Source organism: Colias philodice, chromosome 3 (genome assembly GCF_061535455.1).
Source record: "Colias philodice isolate Cphi_HAF_F1 chromosome 3, ilColPhil1 Martin Lab GWU primary, whole genome shotgun sequence".
Taxonomy (NCBI): domain Eukaryota; kingdom Metazoa; phylum Arthropoda; class Insecta; order Lepidoptera; family Pieridae; genus Colias; species Colias philodice.
The window spans coordinates 5989405-6002605 of record NC_143088.1 but is presented as its reverse complement, the minus strand read 5'-3'; the positions used below and the strand labels follow the sequence as shown (position 1 = coordinate 6002605).

The 13201-nt window shown below is 34.2% G+C and overlaps 2 protein-coding genes across 2 annotated transcripts; both read left to right on the top strand.

Annotated features, from left to right (window-relative positions):
• The first annotated feature begins 733 nt into the window (after positions 1-733).
• LOC149489664 (uncharacterized) lies at positions 734-6822 on the top strand. Its single transcript, XM_089714335.1, has 6 exons — positions 734-878; positions 2529-3436; positions 4145-4265; positions 4725-4919; positions 5182-5257; positions 6287-6822. The coding sequence occupies exons 1-6, from the start codon at positions 839-841 to the stop codon at positions 6648-6650; spliced, it is 1704 nt and encodes a 567-aa protein (XP_089570461.1). The 5' UTR covers positions 734-838; the 3' UTR covers positions 6651-6822.
• A 132-nt stretch (positions 6823-6954) lies between these two features.
• Positions 6955-8486, top strand: LOC149489663 (protein obstructor-E-like). Its single transcript, XM_089714336.1, has 6 exons — positions 6955-7084; positions 7162-7277; positions 7390-7504; positions 7597-7797; positions 7920-7989; positions 8321-8486. The coding sequence occupies exons 1-6, from the start codon at positions 7042-7044 to the stop codon at positions 8478-8480; spliced, it is 705 nt and encodes a 234-aa protein (XP_089570462.1). The 5' UTR covers positions 6955-7041; the 3' UTR covers positions 8481-8486.
• The last annotated feature ends 4715 nt before the right edge of the window (positions 8487-13201 follow it).

Below are 13201 nucleotides of genomic sequence, written 5' to 3'. Positions count from 1 at the left end.
TATATATAAAAATGAATCGCAAAATGTGTTGGTAAGCGCATAACTCGAGACCGGCTGAACCGATTTCGATAATTCTTTTTTTATTATATTCCTTGAAGTACGAGGATGGTTCTTATGTAGAGAAAAAGTAAACATGTACCACGGGCGAAGCCGGGGCGGACCGCTAGTAATAATATAACAATGCACATTTTACACTACGCAACGCCATCTAGTACCAAACTTAGCAAAGCAATGGAAAGTAAGGAAAAGTATAGAACAATTAACATTGAACGTATTGTTTTTGTAAAGTCCTAGTATGCACATTTACTATATACATATACATAATTATATGAACACCAAGACACTGGATTTCCAACCCATGAACGAGTATCAAACTTATAGAGCATTCTGGAACAATAGAAGCGGTACATCAACCATTGCACCATCGAGTCGATACAGTCTACAGTCTACACAATCATTTCATTGCATCGGTTTTGCTTGCACATTATACAATCTACTAAAATCGAAAACACGACAAAATCTCAAATTTAGAGACGCTCAAACAATGCACCATTGCGTTCCCAAAACATACATAACGAGTGAAATATGCAATGTATGTAAATCGTAAATATGTTTACTGCGATTGCCCAATACCAAATGTTGCATGGCTCCTTCGCATCTCACCTCGTGAGTCGCGCTTCTTGTTAGCGTATCCTGTTGTAAGACGAGGAGTGGTTGAGATGGGACCAGGTTTCGCAACGCGGTCTGTCCCCAAGGTCGCAAGATGCTCATCCTCTGACCGGTCATTCATTGGTCGTGCGAAGCTCGAACGAACGTGTGGTTTCAGGCAGTTCATACAATGAGGGTGTTTGTGTTTTTGGCGTGTATCTGCGCCGTGGGTGAGTTTCGGCTTTTTCTAACTTTAAAATCAAACATCTTTCATAGATAGGGAAATAATGTAATTTAAATATAATTTTTCTATTTACTTATATAATTTATCTATAAGTAATAAAAATTTATACCAAATTAATATTTTCAATTGTCGTTTTTATATTTGTATGGAATTTATTATTATTTAATTAATTAATGGTAGGTAGTTACATAATAATTTTATATACGTAATATAATTTTTATTATAAAATAATTCAACATAATGAAAATAAATACATTATGCGTAGGTAAATAAAATTTATATTGATTGTAATGTCCATACATGGATAAGTACATAATTGCATTCATCATGTTGCAATTATTATTGCCGTTCATAATTGCTCGATGACAAATATTACATAATATAATAAACTTTTATTATAAACTTATACGTACTTATCATATCAGATCATTACAACATCTCACTCCTAACAATAACATATAAGCCCCATATGTACAAGTTATCTACTATTTAATTACAATTTATGAAAACATTTTGGGAACTATATATTATAAAAATAATAATAGTTTAAAAAAACTAAAAAACACGCTTTTTATAGAAAACCGAACTAAAAAATAGAAAATTTTATCAAATTAGTGTATTGTCATCGGGCCTCAATAAATCTACAAAGTTTGAACGAAATCTGGCCGTTTAAAGTGGGTCAAAATCGCGCCCAAAGAAGTCGGTTACAAACAAATAAACATACAGGTGAAGCTAATATAAAGCGTGTAATAATAGTACCTAGCTTCCTCTTTATACAATAAGCATAAATTAATAATTAATTATTGTTAAAATTCACTTTAAACATTTGCATACTTCAAATTTTCTCGTGCCTTCGTCTAAATACATATTGTGTATTTTATACTGTGATTTTATAAGTCAATGCAATAGTCATATTAACTGACCTCCGAACATTCAATTTAAAGGACAACAGCACGGAATCAGCATTAAATTGTCATCTTTGCTTTAAGATTACAAATTAATATTCAATGTGACCTATCCTCTTCGACAAATATCCGTATAAATTCCACCTTAAAACTGGCTCATTTTTTTAAATAAGTAATTAACGCCTCAATGTCAGTCATCATAAATCAAGAAACTTAATTTATTTGATGGACCTTGATATTGTTATTAAGAAGCCAATTTATTAAGCTTGTGCTGAGAATACACTAAATTTTGAGACAATTCTTAATGAACAAAATAAATTAAATAATGTGTTAGTGACTAAGTAGGTAACTACCTAACCGATGTAGCGTTTATAGTAATTTACAAAGGGTACAACTTAGACAGGTACCTATAACCTAATGGCACATTAAAACCGCGAAGTACTTAATAATCAAAGTAAAGATCACAAATACTCATAAATATTAAAGAACTTGATTTTATTTGGAAAACTAAATTCGAGCTCCTTTATTCAAACCTTGTTTCTGCTATCGAGTATTCTAATTTCTTGTCTTGTTTTATATTTTCACGACATCTTTGTAGGGCACATCAAAATATTGTGAGTGTTATTACTGAAAAAAATAAGCAGTCTACCGATTTATGTTTTATGCGCAAGCTTATATATGGTCTGAGTTATAAAAAACATACATATAAATTGTAATTTGTATTTTAACAGCTTATGGCCAAATTCTCACTGACGATTCATTAAATGCTAATCAGGATGATGAGTTCAGTATTGAAGATATAGCCGATGCGATGGAAAACAATGATTTTAGTAGTGCAAAGCTTCAAGAAGCAGGTGATGTGGGCGCTGCAAACCAGGATAATGTCGCTGAACTACAAGAAAGCGCTGATGTCGGTGACGCAAGTCAAGATACTGCGAATTTGAGAGAGTCAAGTGACATTGGCGATGCTAGTCAAGATTCTGCAAAGTTAAGAGAGTCAAGCGACATCGGAGATGCTAGTCAAGATTCTGCAAACTTAAGAGAGTCAAGCGACATCGGAGATGCTAGTCAAGATTCTGCAAACTTAAGAGAGTCAAGCGACATCGGAAATGCTAGTCAAGATTCTGCAAACTTAAGAGAGTCAAGCGACATCGGAGATGCTAGTCAAGATTCTGCAAAGTTAAGAGAGTCAAGCGACATCGGAGATGCTAGTCAAGATTCTGCAAACTTAAGAGAGTCAAGCGACATCGGAGATGCTAGTCAAGATTCTGCAAACTTAAGAGAGTCAAGCGACATCGGAGATGCTAGTCAAGATTCTGCAAACTTAAGAGAGTCAAGCGACATCGGAGATGCTAGTCAAGATTCTGCAAACTTAAGAGAGTCAAGTGACATCGGAGATGCTAGTCAAGATTCTGCAAACTTAAGAGAGTCAAGTGACGTCGGTATCGAATATGGTTCCAATTCCGGTGATGTTGCTGAAGGAAGACAAATATCTGACAAAGGTGACGTGAATGGTGGGGCGCCAGCTGATCAATACGAGGAGCAATCTGCGCCAATATCTTTAAGCAGCAAAACTTGTATTGAGAAAAACGAACGTTACTCCATTCCTGGAAGCTGTGATAGGTACATTGAATGCTTGGTAAGTGTGCTTTTTATTAATAATATTATCGTCTTGTTATAATCCAGACAAAATTAAAAAATTATCTTGAATAATGATAATCTTCTTGAAATCTTGAACTTCACCTTCAACAATCGGCAATTAAAAAGATTAGATAATTCAAACTATAAAGACCTAGCGCTAATTTTTACACTCATTAACATGTTATTGATGATAAGATTAGGTTTTGTTTTAAAACGATTATCTGTTAATTAAACTTTAGATAATACATGATAGCCAAAATACATGATTATATTTTTATATGTGTACGTTATTTTCTATTAGAAGCTGCACGAATAGCAGTTCATCGTTCAGTTCATTTCACTTACAATAAATGTCTTTCGTATTTGACTTTATCTTATTTAACATTTAAACCTTTAGAAAGGTAAAGCTTCCGCAATGCATTGGGTATAGGTATTAAACCGCCTGCCCTACACATGCACTAGTAAACTTATGTAATACATCATCTATTATGTATGTTCATATAATAAAAAATATCCAATTCTGTAACCAAAAGTCTCTGAAACGTCTGACCTTTTTGAAATTTAATTCATATTCGGTTGGTCTGCAAATATGCACCTAAGTTATATGAGAAGTGCTTTGTCATAACAACCTTTGCCGGGTCATCTATTAACATTAAAATGTAATATTCTTTACAAAAACATATTGCATAACAATTGTTCTCTTCAGAATGGCACCGCAGAGGAAAAGACGTGTCCAGATGGTCTTCGTTACAACCCAAATGTGAAATTCAATGTTGACCCTTGCCAATACCCCATTGACGTGCCGTGTCTTGGTCGATCAGCCCTTCGTAAGTATTGAATCTTATCTCATGTAAACAGTATAAGTAGATAGTTTTAACCATATCGCCTTCTTATGATTCGAAATACCTCTAATTTTATTGTAGATTTAATCAAAAACGCACATTTTTTTTATTTTACTAGATAAATAAAATGTCCTCGCAAGGGGAATTTTTATTTTATTTGTAAAATTGGTAATCAGAAAAGCCTTGACACCATAGCTGTTTTTTTAGTTTTCTATTTTCAAAAAATATTTTGAAGGATTTGTATTGCTAATGTATTGCTTATGAAGCTTATGATAATTTAATTAAATGTTTTTGTAACCATGATTTTTAAATATATCCTTAAATTGAAAATGTTTTGAAGAAGTTTGTCCTAAAGCTATATTGGTGCATGTAGCACCAATACAGTTTAAATGTCGTAGTCGTATGATACATTTGTTTATAATTTGTAAACACATATTATTTCAGAACCAGCACAACCCACAGATGAATGTCCACACCAATTTGGATACTTCAAAATTGGAGATAGGAGCAACTGTGGAAAATTTAAAAACTGCGTGAATGGAGTCGCCTACGAATTCAATTGCCCTGAGGGTCTTGCCTTCAGTTCTGATACATACCGTTGTGAATGGCCTGATCTAGTTTCCGATTGTGATGCTGAAGGTAACCCTATTTTTTATTTACGATGACTCTATGTAAGTTTTAATATTGAAAATATTGTAGAAATATAAAAAAAAATCAAACTCTACAGCTCTATGTCTACTTATGTAAAGCAAAAATCTTCGAGACTAGACTTCTTCTTCTAGACTTCGTAGATTATCACATTTCCTATTAATGGATGAAAAATGTAAATTTTTTAATGTATCTATTTACGGATAATATTTATGATGCCTTTTCATTAACATCATGTTAATTTTATTTCCAGCTTTCCTTGGATTCCGTTGTCCTGAGGTCCCCATTTCCAAGGAACTTGGACCACCCGCTGGATTCAGATTCTATCGGTATGATTTTTTGTATTATATGATTAGTACGAAAATGGTCAGAGTCAAGATGACTTTTATATATTTTGTAGATCATAATGTATGTTGTGATTATTGGCATTAGAAGACAAAAAACTTCGATCCCTAAGTATTATAATAATTATGACCATATCATCTCAAATGATAAACACATCGATATATTATAATTAATTAATGAAATTAATAAAACTTGAATTATTGACGTACAATGTCACCAACAGTATGAATTTTTATGTGCTTATTATGGTAATTACCATATTCGAATCTAGCTTTGGAATTTTGGATCCAATGGTACGTTTTTATGCAAATAAATACCTACCTACTAATCCCTAGCTTTATTTATCATTTAATACTTCAGTCTTTTTACTATTATTACTATAATATTAGTGTAAATTGTCTATCGTATAAGATACCTATGCCTTATAGGATAACTTACCTTTTAGTATCGCCGCGCCGGTCACTGGTCGTCTCTTATTTAAATGTCAACGATTAGCGCCGGCCTTGACGTTATGTAATTATAATTAGAAATACCAAAACTGTTAGCATAACAAGTTTTCGTGCTAATTCGAAAATTATGCGATGGATTTGTGTGAAAAGCTATCAATAATTATCGTGCATTAATTTAGGCAAATACCTAGATAATAATGTGCTGAACTTTCGCATCCAATTATCGTTTTGGAAAATTTTGTTTGGTCATAATAAGATACTCATTCCCTGAAACTCAGAGGTAATTTAAAACTATACTTAATTAGTACCCAGATGTGATTACTGCAGTAAATAGTTTGCAAAAAACAATTTTTTATCCCTCATATTAACGGTCAAAGTGCAATAACAAAAGTCCAGTTTTTTTACTACATAAATGCACCGTTTCACTTATCGATTTATTATTTAAATTAGAAAATTAGTACCTACATATGTACGATAACATTTTTATGACGGACTTAAATAATACTATGTATACGTTAGGTATTTGTTTATTGTTGAACTTTATTATTTGATTTTTATTTACAGATCACAAGAAGATTGTCAAAAATACTTCATATGTATCGACGGTAGGCCTCGTCGCCTCGCCTGCGGTGGATATACCGCTTTTGATGATCTCAGCGAATCTTGTGTTGCGGCCGACGAAGTTTCCTCATGCCCTCTTGAATTAAGGAACCGCGCGGAAACATCCAGAAAAGCTGAGACAAAACGACAATCCGCTCAAAACAAATTCGAGAAACTACGTCTTGGAGATTTTACTACAGTTAATCCAAACTATGACGATGACCGTAAAGAAGAGTTACAGGAACAAGAATATAATTATGAAAGCGAACCAAAACAAGACATTGAGAATGTAACGGAAGCAGAACAAGAGCAGGAAATACCTCAATAAAATATTTTTCTAACTCACCTCGTGTAGTTTCTTTGTAAATAAACTTCTTAAGTTACTGTACAGCACAGCTCTAAGTATTACAATATTGTTAAGTATGTTACTATGTTACTAATGTCTGTACAGCAGTCAAACATAATCTAATGACTTTTATAATTATAACATTCCAACAAAATGTGTGTTTCAATTTTTACCAATATTAATAGTTACTCAATTATTACTAATTAACTACAAGACCTCTATATTTATGATAAAGATAAAATCAACAGTTTTAAATCTTAAGATGTTGGAAAATAATTAGTACCTACTTTATTATAAAAACAAAGCTGTCCATGCTATTGACATCATTCGCCTTCTGCAAGTCTAATCAAAAGAAGGTGAAAGACAATTCAAAATGTTTTTATTCGTGGCTTTGACAAGCGTCTGGATTGCTTCTTGTAAGTATAAAAATGTATATTACTTTTGTACCTAATCCAGTAAGAACAAATCCTTAACATACATAGGTATATTTCAGGCAATGGCGCTGACTCCATAGAGGACGTCGTTGCCCCGGTAGGTCCAGGAACTTGTATTCATAGAAATGCCTACATTAAACAGGATGGCCAATGTGATACTTACATAGAATGCAAAGTAAGTTTATATATATATATATATATATATATATATATATATATATAGCACGTGTAATAATGATATAATATAGAAGTTAAATACTCATTTATAACTTCTTCCTCTTATCTAGAACTATATCGCTGTCCAAATGTCATGTCCCGATGGTCTTCACTACAACCCGGATATTAAATGGCCTAACTATCCTTGTCAATATCCAATGGACGAAACATGCACAGGCGTAACTCGTAAGTAAAAAAAGAGGATATTATAGAAGAAATAATCTGGTAGGTATGTATGCATTTGAAATACTAGATAATAAATTCTTACAAATCAACAGAGGCTCCGAATCCAACACCTGACTGCCCACACCAGTATGGATATTTCCCGTCTCCTACGGCTTCATCCAATGATTGCGGAAAATTTCAGTTATGTATGGATGGAAAAGCCATCGCGATGAAATGTCCAACTGGCCTTGCTTTTAACCCAGCCACCAGCCGATGCGACTGGGCTGACCTAGTGCCTACTTGCAACGTTGAAGGTAATAAATTTGAGTCCCATAATAATTATATCAAAGAAAAATTGAGGAACCTTATTACCTTAATTCCACAATAAAAACATACCTGATTTCTGTCTTATTATTAAAAATCTAAACATTTCCAGCTTTCCTCGGATTCAAGTGCCCTCCTGTCACCTACGACGAGGACGGTAACGCAATCGTGACAAGTCACAAGTAAGACATTTCATATTAATTCAATCAAAACTTGGTTTTCGTCGATAGTGTGATAGGCATTAGAGCAGATACTTTTTTTAACCACAGTAGTTACGATTTAAGCATTCTATTGTTTATTTTTTATTACACTTGCAATATTGATTACTAGTCTTAACTAGTCGTAAATAAATTGCTCACTATCTAAATTATTTCTCTTGGATTTACTAAAATCGATAAATTTCCAACCATAATATACTACAAAATATGTACCAGAATACTACCCGCTGCGTATCAACATAAAGGTTTTGTTATTCTTATCAACAAATTATAATAAAATATTTTACTATTATAGGTTCCCCAGCAGCTGTGACTCCTTCTACTCGTGTCAAGCGGGTGATGATCTTCCTCGCCTGCTGTCTTGCGACCCTGGAACTGCTTTCAATGATTTCTCTGGTCGCTGTGAAGATGCTGACAAGGTTTCTTGCAATAACGATGCTCTTACTCCCCCATAATAGCATTAATATGTAGATGTTATAGATATTTGTTAAATAAAAAAATATACAATTACATTTTATTTATTTCTACACGATTAACGTACCTACTTCTTTATTTAAAAAGAAGTAGGTTACTAACAGCTACGAATTAAATATTTTTAAATACTTAAATGTTTCAACAGCGTTCCCATAATATTACGTATGGTTAAAGCGCGTGACACACGGTGAAGATAACCCACAAAATTTCGCGTCATTTGTAACAGGATGGCGGTTCTACAAGAGTCAGTACGCAATGACAAAAAGAAAAATGATGGTCCGAACGCTGATACCGGATGCGTTAAGATACTGTAATATAAAATATAACATTATCTTAAGATAAAATATATAAGTATCTTCACCGTGTGTAACGCGCTTTATACGTTAATACTAATAAACAATCGACTGAAACTATTGTTACAAAAAATCTATATTACAACAATTACAAACTTACAAACATTAACTAATTAACTAAAAAGAGGAAGTCAAGAAAATCTAGAGAATGCATCTGCTTACCTTTTTTCAAATTAATCAAACTAAACACTCTGTGAAGCTGCAGGCAGCGCTAAATAATACTTTGCTGCATACAGCCTAGATCCCTATGATCAACAAAAATTATACTCCTTCTGATGCAGTCTGGTAAAACCAGAATATCCCTTCAGACCATAAATAACGTGAGATGCTTAAAGGAAGCAGGGGGTCGAGTCAAATCTCAATCTTATCTTACGTTTGGGGGGGGGGGGGGCTCGGAAAATATAACGCAATGTTATTTATTTTTTATTTTTTTATTTTATTATTTATTGCACACACAAAAGACATAGAGACACACAAAGTACAGCTAATAGGAAAAAAAGTGTACAAACGGTGGCCTTATCGCTAAGTAGCGATCTCTTCCAGGCCACCGTATGTAATAAGTAAGGAGAGACGTTAAAAGGAGGTGGGTGAGCAAAAAATAAGGCTTTAGGAAAAAAGAAAAATATAATTATAAATATTCAATATATATTATAAATATATGTATAATATCATATACAACAACTATATAGTAGTAAATAGCAAGAGAAAACATAATTATAAATATTTAATAAGTATATCATAAAGAACAAATATAATATAGTAGTAGGTATATAACAAAGAAGAAAATAAGGTAACAGTAAGGAAATAGAGGAAGAAGCTAAGCAAGAGAAAGATAGTGTGACTTAAGAAGGTGTTTAAAACTCCTTAAGGATTGCGCTTGACGTACTTCTAGTGGAAGTTCATTCCAGAGTTTGGCAGCACGAACAGCAAAGGAATGACCATAAAATTTGGTGTTCGTGACAGGGACACGCAAAAGTAAAGTTTTGGAAGGGCGAGGGAAAGGAGAGGTAAAGTAATCAAATTTATCTTTGAGATAGTGAGGAGCTTTAGGATCAAACAGGACGGAGAAGAGAAGATGAAGGATGTGGGAGTTACGACGGAAGCGGATGGGAAGCCAGTTGAGTTTTTTGCGATAGTCTGACACGTGGTCAAACTTACGCAAGCCAAAGATGAAGCGAATGCAAAAATTCTGAAGGCGTTCAAGTCGACTCAACTGGGCTTCGGAAAGGTCAAGGTAGGAGGTATCTGCATAATCAAGATGGGAAAGGAGAAGGGAATGAGCTAGCATTATTTTTGTAGGGATAGGCAGAAAGTTGCGCAGGCGCCGAAGTGAGCCAGCGGAAGCAAACATCCTCCTGCTGACCTCCTTCAGGTGAACATCCCACGACAGGGTTTGATCCATTAAAATACCCAAGTTTTTAACGTGGGTACTGTAACCGATCTGTATGCCGTCCAACAAAACATCCGGAAGAGCTGCCCAATCAATCCTTGACACGTATGACGCACTCCCAATGATGATTGTCTGTGTTTTAGCTGGATTTAATAATAGTCCAAAATTCCTGCTCCAGTTTACAATGGTAGACAAATCATTGTTGACCTTACTGATTGCATTGGGCAAGTCTTCCAGAGTCGCTTGGGTGTAGATTTGGACATCGTCAGCATACATGTGGTAGAGAGAAGTTAAAGATTGAGTTAAGGTATTAATAAAAATTGCAAAAAGGAGAGGTGACAAGACGCATCCTTGTGGCACGCCGGCATTGATATTGCGCCAAGACGAGGAAATGTCATCAAGCGAAATTCGCTGCCGGCGTCCATGTAAATAACTATGGAACCAATTACACGCAGATGGAGATAGGTTAAGCGAGCGTAGCAAACCCAGCAGTAAGTCGAAGTCTACAGAGCTAAAGGCGTTGCTGAAATCGAGTAACGTGAGCACTGTTATTTAAAATAACAAGCATTTTTTTTTTAAATTTTGGTCCATTTAATCCAGATTGTACATTCTTAAGATTTAATCTTTAGCGTAATCGTAATACAATTAAATAATAAGATCATTCACTAATTCTTTTGGCGGTATGGCAACCATTTGGAACTGTCTGAAAAGTATTGCATGTCGATTTTCAAACATTGCTGCAGGACGATGATTAGGTAACTGTGCAAAAATTAGTCTGATACAAATGTTTGAATTTTGTTTTTAAATTAATGCATTCACATCGGTATGGCGGGCTGTATGTCACACCGGAGAAGTATGGCATGACACTACCGCCTACTTCTTTTTTATGGACTATCGGTAAATTCTAAAATTTTTATGGTACAAATCGTAATTTACCCGACGAGTTCGACTAACGCCCAAGCGACTGGTCCCCCGGTTCCAGTCTTCTGATCATCATTTTTCTTTTTGTCATTGCATACTAAAGACCCCTGAAGAACCGCCATACTGTTACACATCGCGAAGCGCTCCGTACATAGTACAAACGGCGCGATGTAGGTACCTTTGTTCGAAGATACTTGTAACGATAATTCTCTGCAGACTAAAATCATAAGACAAAAACATTTATACTCGAAGGTACAACACAATCTAGAGATATTTTATATTTCATCAAATATCTTATTATAGTAAGATATTATTTAAGTAATTTGCTAAATTTATTTTTAGATAGATTTAGATATTAGAATTTAGATGAAATAAAAAAAATCGTATGGATATACGATTCTTTAATCGGGATCGATGTAGCAAATATTTTTTCTACATTGCCTTGAAGTGTCTACTCATAGATAACAAAAAATTGGTTGTTTGTAAAGTAGGTTTACGATCGAGATGTTTACGTGATAACTTATTGCAGTGGCAGCGCTCGAGATGAGACGGGAGATCGGTCCGTCTCTCTCTCGTTATACCTGCGATCGCGTTCGTGAGGTTTTGGTGTGACACAAGTTTCTGAACATGTCACCCGACTAAAAAACAAAGAAGCAAAGATTTTTAAGAGCAACGATAGCTAAAAACACTATATAGTTTTAGTCATGGACGTATAAAAAAAGACGGACGCCGTATTACGAACAAACAACGTGAAGCCACCATAGTAAGCTAGCGATCGTGTAAAGACAATAAACACGCACACACTCTCACCATAGTAAGCTAGTCGGACGCCATTACGTCGTGAACTACCGACTGATTAACTGCGTCACTGTTTCACAAAAAATATTTAAAATGCCGTCTTGCGTGGTTAAATGGTGTCGCAACAGTACAATTTTAAATAACAAAACACGAGGGATTACATTCCATAGGGAAGCAAGTTATTTCTTTTATGTTTTAATGCCAAAATTATTACGGCAAAATTTATAGAAAAAAATACAGCCGCCATTGTCAACAGGACAGCTGTTGCCATGGCAACATGGCACACAAACATGGATGTTTCGCCGCCATTACTAGGCTTCACTCAATGTTTAGGCGATATACCGTCCGTCTTTTTTTATACGTCCATGGTTTTAGTATTATTTTTTTAATCTGATATGCTTGACCAAATTACAGTCATTTGAATAATATCGGAAAAGGAAAATGGATATCCCCTATACCCTTTTGATTTATTTTGTATTGGGTACACTATTTCACGTCTGTTTAGCCTTCTGTTGTTTATCCCACAATCACAGACTTATTTTTTCACTTTTAAATTGTCGTTTTATCTGGGGGCACGGCAGTGCCCCGCCAAGTCGAGCAAAAAAGCGGCACGGCCGACCATCCTTTTCTCGAAACAATTCAGGCCCTTTTTGAACCCGCTATAACTTAGGATTTAAAATCTTTAAACGTTTAAATAGGTAGAACGACTTGGCCATCGCATGAAAACATTGCGCTCCAAGCGATTGAAACTGTTCTCCAAAACGAATATAGTATAACTTTTCCAAGCGATGGGTTTGATGGTTTAGTCGATTTGTTTATTTAAAACGTAAAATATTTTTAATATTTATATGATAATTATTTACGGAATAACTTAAGACGGAAGGTCCCTTAAATAGGGACAAAATAATATAACCGAATGCTTGGTATTACAATGTCATCTTGGTATTCAAATGATCATGTCATGGATCTCACAACTTTTTCCGAAAAAAAACTGAGCTGCGAGACTTGACTTTTTTACAAGATGTTTTGATGGCATATATATTAATCATGAAAGCTCTCATGTATAATATGATTAAAGTGATAATATTCATTAAATACGATTAGATATTTTTATTACCTATTTTAAATCTATATAAAATCTAGCATTCTTAGCGTTGCCATCATTATAACTTTTATAAAATGAAAAATGTAATTTCACACTAATAAAATTGATATAATTACATCATTAAAAACTTTCATT